The sequence below is a fragment of the Sylvia atricapilla genome, chromosome 13 (genome assembly GCF_009819655.1).
Source record: "Sylvia atricapilla isolate bSylAtr1 chromosome 13, bSylAtr1.pri, whole genome shotgun sequence".
In the NCBI taxonomy this organism is placed as follows: Eukaryota; Metazoa; Chordata; class Aves; order Passeriformes; family Sylviidae; genus Sylvia; species Sylvia atricapilla.
In genome coordinates, this window is record NC_089152.1 from 13212296 (window position 1) to 13227680 (window position 15385).

A 15385-nucleotide genomic window follows, 5' to 3' on the forward strand; every position below is an offset into this window, starting at 1 on the left:
GGCTCAGATCAAAGTGACCAAAATGCCTTTGGTGACGTCCATAACACGTCCATTTCCCTGCTGTATCATGAGAGACCTGGCTACAAACACCTCTATTTTCCATGGACAGCGAAGGTTGTTTACACACGCAGGCTATTAATAAACACAGATATCAGCTGAACACTAAAACCCATCTATAATTATAATGCAAACTATCTTTGCAATTAGTTCTGGTAATTTCACACTTCAAATTGAGTATTGAAGCTAGATTATTATTTTTCAGTTGAAAGTTAATTTAATTCCTTTTAAGCCCTTTTCTCTGTTTTTCTTTTTCTTCTTTTTTCTCAAATTTATTTCATGAATTGAGCTCGTGTAGCAAAAAATAGACCTTCTTACCCACTTCAAATCCCTCCCCTCCATCTATAAGGAAACTTTCTTACTACCATGGAACTGCTTTTTCTTTCTGGCATTTAAAGACCAGAAGGTTTTCTAAACAGTCTTTAAAAAGAAAGAAAAATGCTTTGTTCAAACACCTGGAAGTTTCACTTACTAGACCGACTAACTGATAAATGACAGGAGTTGGTTTGGATTCTTTTAAAAGTATTTCTGAAAAATATAAAAATCTACATTAGGAAAGCTTACTGGTCCAGTTATTGCCACATTCTGCAGTCGAGGATCCTCCCACTGTGTTTTCTTTGTATCTGCAAGACATTTTTCAATTCGTTCCATTAATTTAAATAATGTTCACAAATAAAATTATGAGTAGGGAAGAATACTACATTGTACATACTGTGGTTTATGAAGAATATTCTTCCATCTGTGTGGGTTCTCTCTTCCCACCCCGGCTGTAAAAAGGCAACATTTTTATTACACGTTTTCATTAAATTTTTATTATAAATTTCTGATCATAGAGTGTGCATAGAACTCAACAAGATCTGCAGTTGTGAGCATTCCTCCCCATCTAGTATCAGCACTGAAATTCAAAACAGTATTTTTTGTAGGAAAAAGCAGGCTGCATTTTCTCATATGCAAATTTCAATAATGCTGACTTAAATAGATGAATTGTTTCTTCTGCAAAACAAGTACAGAATGGTTTACTTACTGGTAATGGGCCCAGGTCAACTGGATCTAGGGAAGTCTTTCTCCTTGGATAAACAGAAATTTTCAGTCTTGGATCTTCCTTTGAAAAGAAAACAAGCAGCATGTTAAAATCCTTTTGCTGTTTTGTTTTGAAATTTTTTTTGTCTTTATTAATGGCTTTGTAAAGAACATGCCTAGTACCAATTAGGTAATGGTTGCATATTCTGCAGCCAGAGGAATCCTTGCAGATTCTCAGTCCTCCAGTAATTTACAATAATTTTCTAGTAACCTTTCACTTTATTTTATTTATATATATATAAATATGAATCCGTCATTCAACTCAATTTTTATGTAATTGAGTTGAATTACTCTTTCCACGTGACTTCTGACACATCTTATACTTTTTGGGTTTGGCGGGTTTTTTTGTTTGGTTGATATGCTGGGTTTTTTTGTAGGAATTAGGATGAAGGTAGTTGTGTTAAATGAGTTCTTTCCATCTACCTGGAGAAAAGAATACCCGTTTTGAATCAACTAAATGCATTTCTCTTTCCTTTTCACCTGACTGTAACACTGACTTACTCTTGAGACGCTTAAGCCCATCTAATAGCACTGCCAAGTGGTGTGCAGTGCCTCTCTGTGGAACTGCAGCTGTACAACTCCCTCATCCATATGGTCTGCTTTTCTAAGCATTCACAGAAAATTGTGTTGTGCTCTGTGATAAACTCAAGGTAATGGATTTCCTGTTGAAGGTATGTTTACAGAACTCATTTCTGTGAACAGCTCCTATAAGCTACCACAGTTCTGCAAATGTCATTTAGGCGGGGCTTTACATCTGTGAAGCAGATTGCTGTTCTCCTTCCAAGCTAAGCTTTCAAGTACCAACACAATAAGTAAAATTGATAATCTTCTACTCATGACAGGTATTAAAACTTGGCATTTTTATTACATATCACTCAGACTCACACAGAACATGTTGGGTGTTCCATAAGGGACCCATAAAGATCATGGAGTCCATCTCCATGGCCTCTACAGGGACTGAACACCCCACCTCGGCTTTATTAGAACCATGCTCTGACCTTGCTCCTGAACAGACAGACAGCTATCTTGGCACTAAAGGAACATAAGGAAGCTTGCCGAAAGCAGCAAATATTTGATTCAAGAGGAACTAGGATTTGAGTTAATGAGAACAGTTTTCCATTACCCATGTTGTGGTTTTGGTATTGTGGTCAATAAAGAATGGTCTCCCATTGGGTGCATGTCGGACTTCCCAGCCTTTAGGGAGAAAGGCTTGCTCCATTTCAGGCTGCTGCTGAGAAGACTGTTGTGCTGAATCACTTGATGTTGCTTGTGGCTGTCTTCCTGCAGAAATACTTTGTGCAGCTGACACCTGACTTGTTTCCACAGCAATCTATGGTAAATGACCAAAAAACACCCTATCAAATCAAAGCCCTGTAAAGCAATATCTTTCTTCTATTAACCTATATTTTTGACTCATGAAAGCAGTTTCATAAAGCAAGTCCCCAACAGATTTCCTAATATCAACCACATTGACTAATGATCATGGATAGTGCTGAAGGTTTACAGAAGCCTTCCAACCTCCTCAGCTACCACTCTCCAGAAGGGAGAGTGACTTGCCATAAACATTACTGTTCCTCATTCTCTGTGCTGTCTCTCAGATATTTTATGCGTTATAAATTATAAAATATATTACAGTTTATGCCTTTCACGTGTTCTATTTCAAAGTCGTTCTCCGCTTCTATTACGCAAGATGTTTAAAAGGTTCCATGAATAAAATCATCAGTAAACTTAAGACAGGCAATACCTGTACAACTGGCTTTATCCAGGTAGTGGTTCTAGAATTGTGATCTATATAATATGATCTTCCTTTTTCATCTTGTCTTTCTTCCCAGCCTGGGGGTAATCCAGACGAAGTAGGCAGTAACTACATATTAGTGATAACAGATGAAAAACAATTAAGGAAACTATGAAACTTACTGTGAAAAGGTTTTCCTGTCAAATTAAAACAACAAAACTATCTTCCAGAAGGTTCAAGACTTTTATGAACTAGATAAAATAGATAAGAAGTATTTTAGTCCTTCCTGAATAGTATAAAGTCACAGATTTTTATTTGTTTGATTATACAAAATTCAAACTCCTCATGTTAAAGGATTCAATTATATACCTGGTTTAGGCCGATCCAGCCTAGTACTTCTGGCTGTGAGATCACAGTTTCCAGTGTCACCATGAAAACATAATGCAATGTGGTATAGCTTTTAATTAGAAGTAAACAATTATAAGGCAAACCATTTGAGAAACGAAATTCATATTATCAGGGCAAGACTACTTCCTCCTGCAGGCTATGCATCAATCTAAGTCTAAACAAAGTTGAAACATGAAAGCTTTGCAGCTGAACTAGACCCATAATTGCCATTTTGTCAGGACAGCTGCTGGGCAAGGAAGGCCAAATCCCATTTGAAATGTCAGCACCTAACACAGCTAAAAGCCTGTGCTTTTTGAAAAATGACTTACCACTGGATGTGCAGGCTGCTCCTCAAGTCTGTATGTTTGCAGACTACCTCTTCTGCTGGAATGGTTCTTGAAGGAGTGGAGAGGAATGACACATTAGCTATTACTGCAGCTTTAAGGATGGCAGCAAACAGTCAACCATGGTTATCACACTTCAAGCTATTTCAGTTTCCATCCTGAGAAAACTGTTGTATTTGTTTTGCAACATGATTTAGTATCGTATTTTTCAACCTCCTGTTTTAACAGCTAGAAACGTCAAGCTCACAGTCTGTTATAATCTTAGAATGACAGAGGTTTGTGAAAGTTCAGAAAACTCTAGCAAAACATGTTTTGGCATGCAAAACATTAATTACAAATTGTTACAGCATATTTGAGTTTACAGCATAGAACTTTTTGTGTTGTCAGTAAAATCTGTGATAGAGCAGAGCTAACACAACTTTCCAGAGAGTAGATTAGGTCAATAACTAAAAGATATGACAGTCTGAGATAACCAATTAGAGAAGAGCAATTCATTTCCTGGACTTTGCATAAGTGTCCATCTTCCTGCCTAAAGCCACATTTAGATCTCATTTGCTGCAATTAGGCACCTGTATTTCATTTTGCTCCAGAATTTCCACAACTATTTGAAGGATTTTTCCCTATCTTTTTCCCTATCCACATACTATTGGAGTACTTCAAAGAAAAAGCATGATTAACTTTCTTTTTTTTTTTTTTTTTTTTTTGGTGAAGGGGGTGGGGTGTAATGCACATGAAGGAAGGCAAGACTGCCATTCTAGCTGTCTCTTGCAAATAATTTGAACATCTGCCCTTTTCTTTGCTCAGTCCACCCAAGCAAGCTGAAATAACAGTTTCACTGCTATCCATCCCATGCTGAATAGCAGAAATCAAGTGAAGTCTTGTTACTCTCACTTGACTGTTTCCAGCAACACGAGTGATACATTTGTAGAAACCCAAATAAATGTTGTCAATTCCAAATTAACATTTGGAAAGGCTTTCTCAACATCCCAAAAACTAATGATTATTTCAATACCAAAATCTAACTGACTATATGGCCTGGGTCACCTCTACAGGCTTTCCTCAATGAACAGTGGATTTCTCATGTCACATATCAGGTTACAAGGCTGTTTGTGGAGCTCGGGTTGCAGAGGACAGCTGAGCTTATTTAATTGCTTGCTACCACCAAAAAGTCGAGTTTCACCCTGACTACAAACGCCTGCTGTTTTCCCTCTGCTCCTGTAGCATTTCTCAGACAACCTAGCATGCTGTTTCAGTTGCTCAAACTCCAAAAAAGCAGAGTTAAGGAAAGGAGAGTAGTTTTCTGCTGGGTAAGCAAGCTGAACAGACTCACACAGAGGTCAGGCAGGTTTCACAGCTGGCACAAGGGCTGGAACTGTATGAGCAAGCTCCCTTTTTTGCTGCTAAGGAAGCAGCAGGTTTAAACAACCCAATCATAAAACCTTATCTCAATATCCAAAATGAAAAATGGTTAATCTTTGAATTTGTTCTAATGGGAAAAGTAACTCACACAGCACAAGTCCCTTAGAAATAATCTTTCAGGATACAGACAGATTTTTTCAATAGCGTCACAGTTTTCAGCACTCTGTGACACTAGAATAAGAGGTAGATTTACAGACTGACAAATAGCTCCCATAAATCTGTTTTAAGCTCAGGCAGAAATCCATATAAGCAAAGCAGAGAGGAAGAAGTAAAAGTAAAAAGACTAATCTTAAAGTCTGTGCATTTGAGATGAAATTAAAAATATAATTCCTAAATAAAATATTTATGGATCTAATTCTATCAGAACAATGAGAAAAATAATTTACAGTGTAAGCTGTTGACTGGCCAGTAGCTGGACTTCCAGAGGTAGTAAGTCTGTTACTCAATTCTTCTGCAAGATGACTCTGTATGTCACAGCTACTCTGCGAGAGAGGAATTTGAACGTTCTGACTGCTGTACATTGTTGCCTCATCTTCAGTTATAATTTCCCAGCTCTTTAAAAGAAAAATAGAGGGGAAACATTTTTAAAAGTAGTTCCAAGTTACGATTAGTTAAGACAAGCTTTTTGAGTAGGTTAAATTAAAAAAAAATCACTTGCATGTCAGAAACATGTTGAGATTTATTGTTTTACCTCAGGGGAGTCTCTGTTGTCAGTGTTTTCTGTGTCCTCTGATATCTGTCGCCGGTGAGTGAACACGTGCTGGGCCTCCAGCTGCACACTGCCAAGGTCTGCAACAGCCACGCTGTCCCTGGTGGGGCAGGGGGGAGAAGTCAGCAAACAGCAGCCAGAGTTTATCTTTCAACAGTAGGCCAGGCTAACAGCAAACACATACATCACAGTCATTTTGGCAGAAGAAAAAGAAACAGTCTGGACTATATAAATTAATGTAAACTATTTAAAATGAATAAGCATTCTTGTCAATGTGAAGCGTAAGCTGAAGAACCAGGTAGCATTCCAGGGGAAAAAGAAAAAAAAATAAACCTAAAATAAAATAAACCTAAAAAAATAAGGCAAACAATTTAACTAAGTCCCTGATGGGAAGAAAAGACCAAGCTGAAAACTGAAAAATTATTTATTTTCCATTCCTATAGTTGTTATCCCTTCAACTGCAACCAGTTTCTATTTGAAGACATACTTCCAGAGCACAGTAAAGTCAAAATGACCGCTAGCCAGTGACCACTGCACGAGGGCTTCTAAGTTAAGTGAGGGAAAGGTCTCTACTAATTTTCAAGCTGCTCACTTTTTATTTTTCCTCACTTTCAATGTAACTAGGGTGAACTACACTAGCTAATATAAGATTTGAATTTTCAGGCTAAAAGACATACTGTGCAGTTGGTCTTTTCCACTGTGTTCTTCTGAATTCATGATTGACATAGTAGGTCCTGCCAAGGATGTCTTGTCTTTCTTCCCAGCCTGAAGGCAGTGGAGGGGATTCCTGCTGCTGCTGTTGTGGCTGGCTAGCAGCCTCTGGTTGGTCCAATATAATCCACCCAGGCTGAAAGACATAATATAACCACCTTTAATACTACAAAAGTTGAAAAAAATATCTTAATTTATCAAGCCGCTTCCCCTTTTAAGGTGTAGTTCCATTACATCTTAAGTCAGCGAATGTGACTCTTATTTTAGTGTATTTATTTCTAAAAAATGACAGGGCATATTATGCATGCAGAAATCCTATTTTAACTCAAAGTCCTTAAATATATTAGTATCAGAAGTTGCTAATTGTGGGAAAATAAACACCATTCACCAAATACATTAAAAGCTTAAATATTGTCATTTCATAGATGTGCTGTGAATGTATAAGGGAGATGAACACACCATTCTGTAACAAAGTTTAATTACAGCAAAGGTATGTTGAATAAAGTCTGGAAAAGAAGTCTATTAATCTACTTTGGATGTGCTTAAAAAGATTACACATATATGGTAGGTAAGATCAAAATATCCCTATAGACTGGAGAGAGTTGAAATTCTAAAACCAGAGAGATGTTAGTGTCTGCCTGGGGTCAAACAACATTAAACAGTACCTACCACAGAAACTTAAACACTTTAAATTGTAGGCAAGATTCAAGCAATGACTTTTAACTGGTTTCTTTCTAACACGCTATTTATAGCTTAGTGATGCCTAACATTCACTTTTCAGCAATAAATACATTTTTTCCTACCTCTAATTCTTCAGCCTGTTCTGTGGTTTCCTCTTCAGATCCATTGTTTTTAGGTAAGTAAGTCATTTTTAATCTAAGGTGGCCTTTAACTCTAGATTTATGGCTGCAGGAGAGAAAATAAAACATACACTTGTAAAACAAAATAGCTGAAAAAGCACAGCTAGAGGATTATTCTTAAGTGTTCCAACACAAAATTGACATTTTATAATCTACATTAATTAATGGCATTGAGGCTTCAGACGTCTGAATACTTAAGTACTTAAAATAATGCTGACGTTTTAGTAGAACATGAATATCTTAGAAATGGCTCCTCAAATTTCTTTGATGGAAACAGAAAAACTTAGAAAATGCATACATATTTACAACTAATTGCATAAGAGCACTGTTTAGATATAAAAACTAGAATTTCCATGAGGTATTTACCAACCTTCTTGGATGAAGAACAAAATCCTTAAATGTATATGGTCTCTCCATACTTGGATTTTCTGTCTGGAATAAGAATTTTTTTTCAAGAAAAATCTTTATCAAGCACTTGAAATCAAAGAAAATTATCAGAAATCTACAACTGATTTCTTTAAAGGCCTTATAACATTTCAAAACAGTAATACCAGCTTTAATCTTAGCAGCAAGACCAGTACTCTGGTTCAAGAAAACAATTACTGTTCAGTGTCTATGCACATTACAGAATAAAACACTTGCTCTCGAAAAGGGTTTGCCATGGTTGCTACCCTATTTTTAGGACACTTTCTGATAAATCTGTTAGTATCTGCTAATGTTTTGAGATTTCAGAAAAAAATGTTAAAGCTTACTTATTTCAATGTTCTTGGTGATATTTCTTTAAAACTAATTATCTGCTTTGCAAAAAGAATACAAGAAAGAGAAAAAAATTGATCAAAGCAACACTAGCTCTATTTCCCACTTAGGCTCTTTTTCATATCTGTTTATGTGAATAAGAAACAGTAAAAATAAATTTACAGACTTTAAAGAAATATTTTAAGACATGACAATAATTACAATCTCTTCTTATCTTTAAGACTGTAAAACAATGGAAAGCTGAAAGCACTCCAGTATTGAAATCCAAGGTAACCTACATTATCTTATAAATATCAGCACTGAAAAATTCCAAACAGATCTACAAAATAAAACAAAGAACCCACAGAGCAGGAAAATTTAATTACTTTACTATCAGTATTGTTTACTTCCTTAGATGACTAACAGAGTGCATACAGAAATATTTTTTCCCTTTCATAGTCTTAAAAACAAAAAATACAAACCGGTAACTGATAAAGAGGAATATCCACTTGTCCAAGAAAATCATCTCGAGTCTACAGAAAACAAAAACAAACACCACAGAAAGTTGAAAGCTGCAAAGTGTTTTAAAAAGTGTCCCCACACCCTGATAGCACAGCAATGCCTTCTTACAACCTGACAGCACTTTTGAATTATAGGCAATAACTTGTTCTGTACAGAGCAAATTCTGATTGACCCAACACTCAAAGCCTTGGACAGTTCTGTCATTCTCAAAACAAAATTTGAGGGAGCTGTGAGTGGAGATTTAGACCATTTACTAAATGATACAGACTAATGAGAGCTGTTCAGCATCAAGACCGAGACTGTCAGCATTTCCAGCACTGTCCTAAAGGACCTTCCTCCTAGGAGCACCCAACAACTGCCATAAATCTAGGCAGCTGTCTGAAACAGGCATGTATAAACATTTTTTTCTTTTCCAAATCATACAGCTACTGTCAAAGATCACAAGAAGCAAAAGTAAGTGTAATCTGTGGTGAGTGCCTTGGAAGTTCCAGCAATTCCAGTGGTCCCAAGCTTGGCATGCAAATCTGTTAGAACTATGAAAAAATACCTTCTGTCCACACACATTGCAGAGTTTAGTTTTAACAACGACCATCCAAAGATTTTAGCCTGACTTGGACATCTGGACTGTCCAGCTGGGAGCAGACTATGAATGCAGAGCTGTCAGAACAGGGACTGACAATACACAGTATCATTGCATACCTGACTTTTCATCATGAATTTTTGTTTGCCAAAGAAATTACAATTTCAGTAATCTACATGAGTAATTTCAGTATTCACCAATAATCACCACCAGCAGCACTTTACTTGACTTCTTGCTGGATTATGGAGCATGTGCTAAGTTGCTTCAAATTAATTCATGATTTGAAAACCTTTGTGAACCTTCACAAAAGCAGGAAAAGTATTATAAGGGTCTTTTAACATGAAGACATATCAGTGCCTGTGGAATAAACTCAGGTAAGCAGGGAATATTTTGAAGGTATGTATAAGCTTATGACTTTAAAAAAAAACAACTCCTACACTACAACAAGGCTTCACTTTCTTACACAGACTGAGTAAGGAGCTGTAAAAGTCTTCAACTCTGTGGCTTGAGCAACCTCTGAAATTCCAGGCTTCCTGATTTTTCCAGTTAACAAAAGATTTGGTGCCCATTCTTTCCTAAATCTGTTGTTACATTTATTCCAACTGATCACCCCAGAACTTTCATGTCTGTCCATAAAACTTTTCACCACAAGGCTTTGCAGCTTGCTGACATCTATTTCCTTCACCTCAGGGCAAAACCATGTGTTTCAATTACCTTCTGGAAAACTTATTTTAATTTTCAATTCAAATGTTTCACAGCATTAAAACTCCAGTCTAATTCTATCCATCTTCTCACATGAACCTCTAATTTTTACACCTGCAAAAAGCGCTACTGGATTTTCATAGGTGATAAAATACTAGAAATTTGGAGATATGTCACTTTAAATTCAGTTTGCAGCATGGATGTCACGTTCAGATCTGAAGGGGACAAAATTGAAAACATGTACAAAACATCTGCCTTTTTAGTCCACAAACTCATTTGAGATAGAAAGCTACAACAGGTTTTCTACCTGAGGAAGATTCCCTGAACTACTGAAGGAAAACTTTCTGTGCTATTACAGACCACAGGATTCTGGATAAAAATAGTTATCATTTTTGCCTAGGAGGTTCTTTTTAAAATGGCACAGCACATACCTTAGACACGTTAAAAGGCTTAGTATTTGTAAAGTTCTTGGCAATCCTCAAGTGGAACATGCTTTCCAAATAAATTATTGGAATGTGGGACAAAAGTTTGCTCTATTTTAGAAACCCTCAGAACATTGTGTTTGTTACCAGCATAATTTGAGTATGGGCTCCTGTTATTCTCTTTATTATTCTGCTGTCTCTCCTGCTATTTTTAGCAGAGTTAGCCTCAATAACCAACTCTAAAACAGTACTTTCTCCTCCAGCTAGAAAGCAAAACCCTGAGCGGAGATTTTTGTTGACCTCCAAACAACTAACACATAAATCAGATAGCAGGAATGATCTCCAGCAATGTGCCCCACTATGACAGGCTGACTAACTGCCTGCAAAGAGGTGCCAAAGCAGCTTCGCAACAGACATCGCACACATGAGCACCGAAATGCCAGTGGAGCTGAAACTGTTTGGATCTCTGTTTCATCAGAGCAGGCAACACACACAAGTGGGTCAGTTGTTCTTGTCAACTTCTAATTTCTTAACAGCCAGAGAACTCAAACTTTCTGCTTGGCATAAACCTCAATTAATGATATACTGCACTAACAGAGAGGCCTTGTATTTTACTGATTCGCTGGTTTAGTCTGTAGAAAGTTATTAAAAACAGGTGAGGACAGACAGCTGCTGTACACAATTCATTTGAAGAACTCCAGTGCAATGCCAAAGCATTCAAAGAAATGCACCAGAAGACAATAATTCTGTTTAAAACTAATTTTCGTCTATTTTATGAATATATGCTTAATAAGTTTTAGGTTTGGGACTTTTTTTCCCGGCAACGCCCATCAGGAATTGAAGTAGATTTTAAACAGACACAATCTGAGTCACACAGAGTCTGAGTCTCTTTAAGAGCAGTAGTGAGAGCACAACCTTTATCAGTTTGAAAATGGGTCACCAAATTTAACACCTTTCTTAACTGCTGGATTCACCACACAGCCTTTTGAAACAGTTCTTGTGTAAGACCAGGGTGTTGAAATAACAAGTATTTTCTCTACCAATTTTTGTGACAAATGTTTGGTGGTATTAGTGCATTAATTAGAATCCAAGCATGTTCCCAGTCTTTTCCTGAATAAACTGGCAGCTAGTTGTGCACAGGTTGCTCTTTGCACAGAAATCCACAGCTGTATGGCAAAACAAGAAAGCATACAGCTTTTATTGGAGGGAACATAAGTATCAATTCAAATTGAAAAAACAAACAGTGATCTGGACTATCGCTGCTTAAGAAAACAAGAGCTCAATAGATGCCTTATAAAACGAACATTCTTCTTGTTTAAACACCCAAACATCAACATTAGTTACAAGTTTGATGAGAATGAAAAAAAACTTTCCTGAGCTACACTAGCAAATTCAAGTATTTTTCTTTTCATGCTGCGCTGAGTATATCATTTGGTTCTCTTAAACTCTAAATTGAAAAAAGTGAGGTTTTTTTTTTCTTCCATAAAATACTGCCAGCATATCCTATTCATTAAGGAAAAGTAACTGTTTCAAAAAAACCAAGATTCAATTATGACATTAAGATTGTACCAAATTCACAGATTCTACAAGTAATGTTTTCTCTATCTTGCAATGCAATAAACAGTTGGTTGCATGGAATTCATTACCGTCCCAGTCTCCTGTATTTTTAAGGGGGACCTGTGGATTGTAAGGAGGGTTTTTTTAATGACACATAGGCCACGTAAGCATTTCCTTAAAGCTGGCATCTCTGACAGAGATGTTAAGAACCCATCAGCATTTTCAAAATAGGGAGAATACATTTTGTTAGATCAAGGGTTATTACACAACGTGTTTCTGCAGGACCTTCAGCCCTGCTGACTGTTTCAACAGCAAGGTGTCAGCACAACATGCCTCAGCAGTTTTACCATCTGCTTAACAGACAGCGTTTAGAAATGACACTGAAGATATTTCCACTAATTCTCTCTCACTTCCAAAGATATTTTCAGACAACTGCTTATCTAAAGACCAGAAAAAAGCATCATCTGTTTCTCCATTTATAGCTTAGACATTTGGCATCAAAATCTTACTGCTTTCTTAAAAGTTCATATTTTGTTTACAGCACTTTTACGACAACATTCATATATTAGTCCATCAATGTGTGTTGCTTTCAGAACTTGTCCTTGATGGTTCATTAACAGTCCAATTTAAGATAGGCCTTTTTTTTTTTTTCTTACACAGTTCACAAGAAAGCAAGTTGTCTAATATAACCAAAACATACTTCAGAAAAACATAAACGGAGAACATGTCAAAAGTTATTAATGCATTGATTTAATTCATCAGGACTTCAAGTTCCTTTGGTTTGATCTATGTATGTGCCAAAAAGCTATCATATAAAAAGCAGATATATTATATTTTATGGAAAGCCAAAAGCCAATCCAAATTTGTCCTCCTGTGTTAAATCTGCCAATATTCACCACAAAAAATTAGAAAACAGTACCAAGTATTTAATTAGGTACAATTTCAACAAGTCATTCCTGACATTGTCAGTTATCTTTATAACAGTATAAAAACATTAAACTCTTGCACCTATTTATGAAAGCTTTTTTGCAAAATCTTAAGACTTCAAAGTTTGAAAAACTCTCACAGTAAAAAATCCAGGTGCACTTTTACCTTCACCATTTAACACTATAAAGCTTAAAACACAGAAGTGTAGAACTCTTATCAAATGTGAAATCTGCACATGTAATTTGCTCCCAGAAATAACAACAGATAAACCAGATCTTTACCACGATGGCAAATTAACACATTCAGCTGAAGGACTTGATGCAGTCAATCAACTTTTTGCTTTTCAGAGCAAGAGGGAAGAAATAGAATTAAAAATAAGATAAACTACTTTTCTCCAAAGGGAGACAACTGGAGCATATCTGCATCATGGTCTCCCTCCCATGAAGTTCACTGGATCCAGTTCAGGATCTCACAGAGGCATAAAGTCAGGCTGAACCTGGAAGCTGCTTTTCAGCCCTACATTAAATCAGTTGCCCAGGGCTGTACAGGTACCCGGCCACTTCCCAGAGAACAAGCCTAGAGCAGGGCTGGATGCAGGCTGCATGGCCTTGCCCTGCTCCAAAGTCAGTCCCAGCAGTTTTCAAAAGCACTCTTAAGTCGACTGTTGATGCAAATGCAGCATCAACTCTAACTCAGGACTGCCCTGTGCCTCTGCAGCAGCACACACCTCGTGGCCACAGGCAGCACACCGCAGCTTCCCCTTCCACACTCAGCTTCAGCCCACGGCTGACCAGGAGCCTCAAGCCCCAGCTATCGACCTCTCCCAGCCCCAAGCCTAAACCTTCTGCTGCCGGGGTAAAGGTAGACAAAGGACCTGTGAGAGCAGAACTCAGTGGCTGGGGTTGTCTCGTTCTGTATAAATCCCACCTGTCCAAAACCAGTCTGTCTGAACTGACCTTGGGTGCCTCAACCTCTAATGACAAAAGGTGACCACAACACAAATAATCCAACCACAATGACTTTTCCAACAGAACAGAATGACAATTTATTTCAGACAAGCTCAACAATACTACCAAAGTTATATTACACTTCCCATCTCAGATATGGTTTTATTAGCGTATAATTTGCCAGATGTTAACCCCTTTAGACTTCTCATTAATAAGCTGAATATTTGTCCAAAACAAACTTAATAGAAACAATGATTAGTAATCATTGTTACTGGCTAATGTAGAAACTGTGTTGAAAAATAAGTAATGTTCATAATAAATTCTGAAATTCCTTTTCCTTCAAAAAGCCCTTGTACTTTCACCTTACCAAACAGGCCATCTCCCTTATGCTGGGAAAACCACTGATTGCCAGAGAAATCATCTAGGTCTGAAAGAATCCAGTTCTGTGTTTCTTACCACATTGCTCTTACTGAGTAGCTGGAGTGTCTCATTTGCATCTTAATATGCCCTAACTTCAATGACTCCAATTCAAGTTTGTATGTAACCTCAGCCAGGAACTTGCTGATGTCCTTCTTAAATTCTGTTTGCTTATGTTACAGTTGATAGAGCTGAAAACAGTCCAAGGTCTCAAACAATAATTGCATCTATCTGTAGACTTTTGGATTTATTGTAAACTATCATGACAGAAAAATAGAATCATGCACTCTCTTGAAACAGAGATGATTACAGATCCATAAACTAACACTGCAATGAGCTACAAACATTTTGCTGGCTGCATTCCCAAACCAGCATGTTCTGTTTGTCACAGGGAGTAAGGAAAAAGTAAGAGACACTTAACAGAAATGCAGGGCAGTCCCCTTCAGACAAGGGTGAAAGTCAGTCATAAGCAAATGACTGAAAAGGCCACTCAGTTTTGCTTACTTGCTTAATCTGTGAAATTCATCCACTTCTGGAAGATGAGAAAACATGTGTCAGAACACAGAAGAGCACTCGCTGCCAAGGGTGAGGGGAAAGCATTTCTACCACTTGATCCTCTGTGGCTGCAAGGGTTGAGCAGGCACCAGAGAGCCTGGGGGTCAGATTAACACTCTGCCTACCCTTGTATCCTTTCCATGTAATGGTCAAGAGCAGATGCTTAAGGAATAATAATAGTGGCAATTAAGAACAGTACTTCCTCCCCAGTTTCTAATGAGTAAGTGGTCATGGACCTCTTGATCCTGACATTAAAATACATATTGAAAATATAATACCCTTTGGTGGACCTTTCTGCAACTTACCTATCTTCTTAAAATCCATTTCTACTTTTGATATGCAGATCTTGAGACAATTTCCTCAGCAGCAGATAAAACAACTTTTTTTTTTTAAAGTGGAATGGAAAAATTCACCTCTCCTAAAGTATAGTTTTATAAACTCTCTCTATACCATCTTTTTTTTTCCAAAGCTGAAAGCCTCTTGACCTACTTAGTGTTTCTCCTCACATAAAACTCACACCAATCTTGCTACGCTTCTTTTTTTTGTTCTGTTACTCATGCTTCTTGAAAAAGGACAACCAGAAATACATGCCATGCACCTATTTGGTGTGGATTTGTACAATTCCATAATGGTGCTTTTAATTTTGTTAGTTTATTTCTTCCCTAATAAATCCTAAGCTTTTATTTGTCTGTCAACAAGATCTGAGCTGACATTTTCAG

General features: G+C 37.2%; 1 protein-coding gene across 2 annotated transcripts in view; it reads right to left on the minus strand.

Moving 5' to 3' along the window:
• NEDD4 (NEDD4 E3 ubiquitin protein ligase) overlaps positions 1-15385 on the minus strand; it is a 48799-nt gene that overhangs the window by 11047 nt on the left and 22367 nt on the right. For both annotated transcript variants that reach the window (XM_066328479.1, XM_066328478.1), the window contains 12 exons: positions 8520-8570; positions 7673-7734; positions 7246-7348; positions 6409-6578; positions 5714-5831; positions 5409-5576; positions 3589-3654; positions 2882-3001; positions 2261-2467; positions 1082-1159; positions 770-824; positions 622-680 (listed from right to left, as the gene is read on the minus strand). In XM_066328479.1, the coding sequence (XP_066184576.1) occupies positions 622-680; positions 770-824; positions 1082-1159; positions 2261-2467; positions 2882-3001; positions 3589-3654; positions 5409-5576; positions 5714-5831; positions 6409-6578; positions 7246-7348; positions 7673-7734; positions 8520-8570 (1257 nt within the window). The remainder of the gene's footprint in view (positions 1-621; positions 681-769; positions 825-1081; positions 1160-2260; positions 2468-2881; positions 3002-3588; positions 3655-5408; positions 5577-5713; positions 5832-6408; positions 6579-7245; positions 7349-7672; positions 7735-8519; positions 8571-15385) is intronic.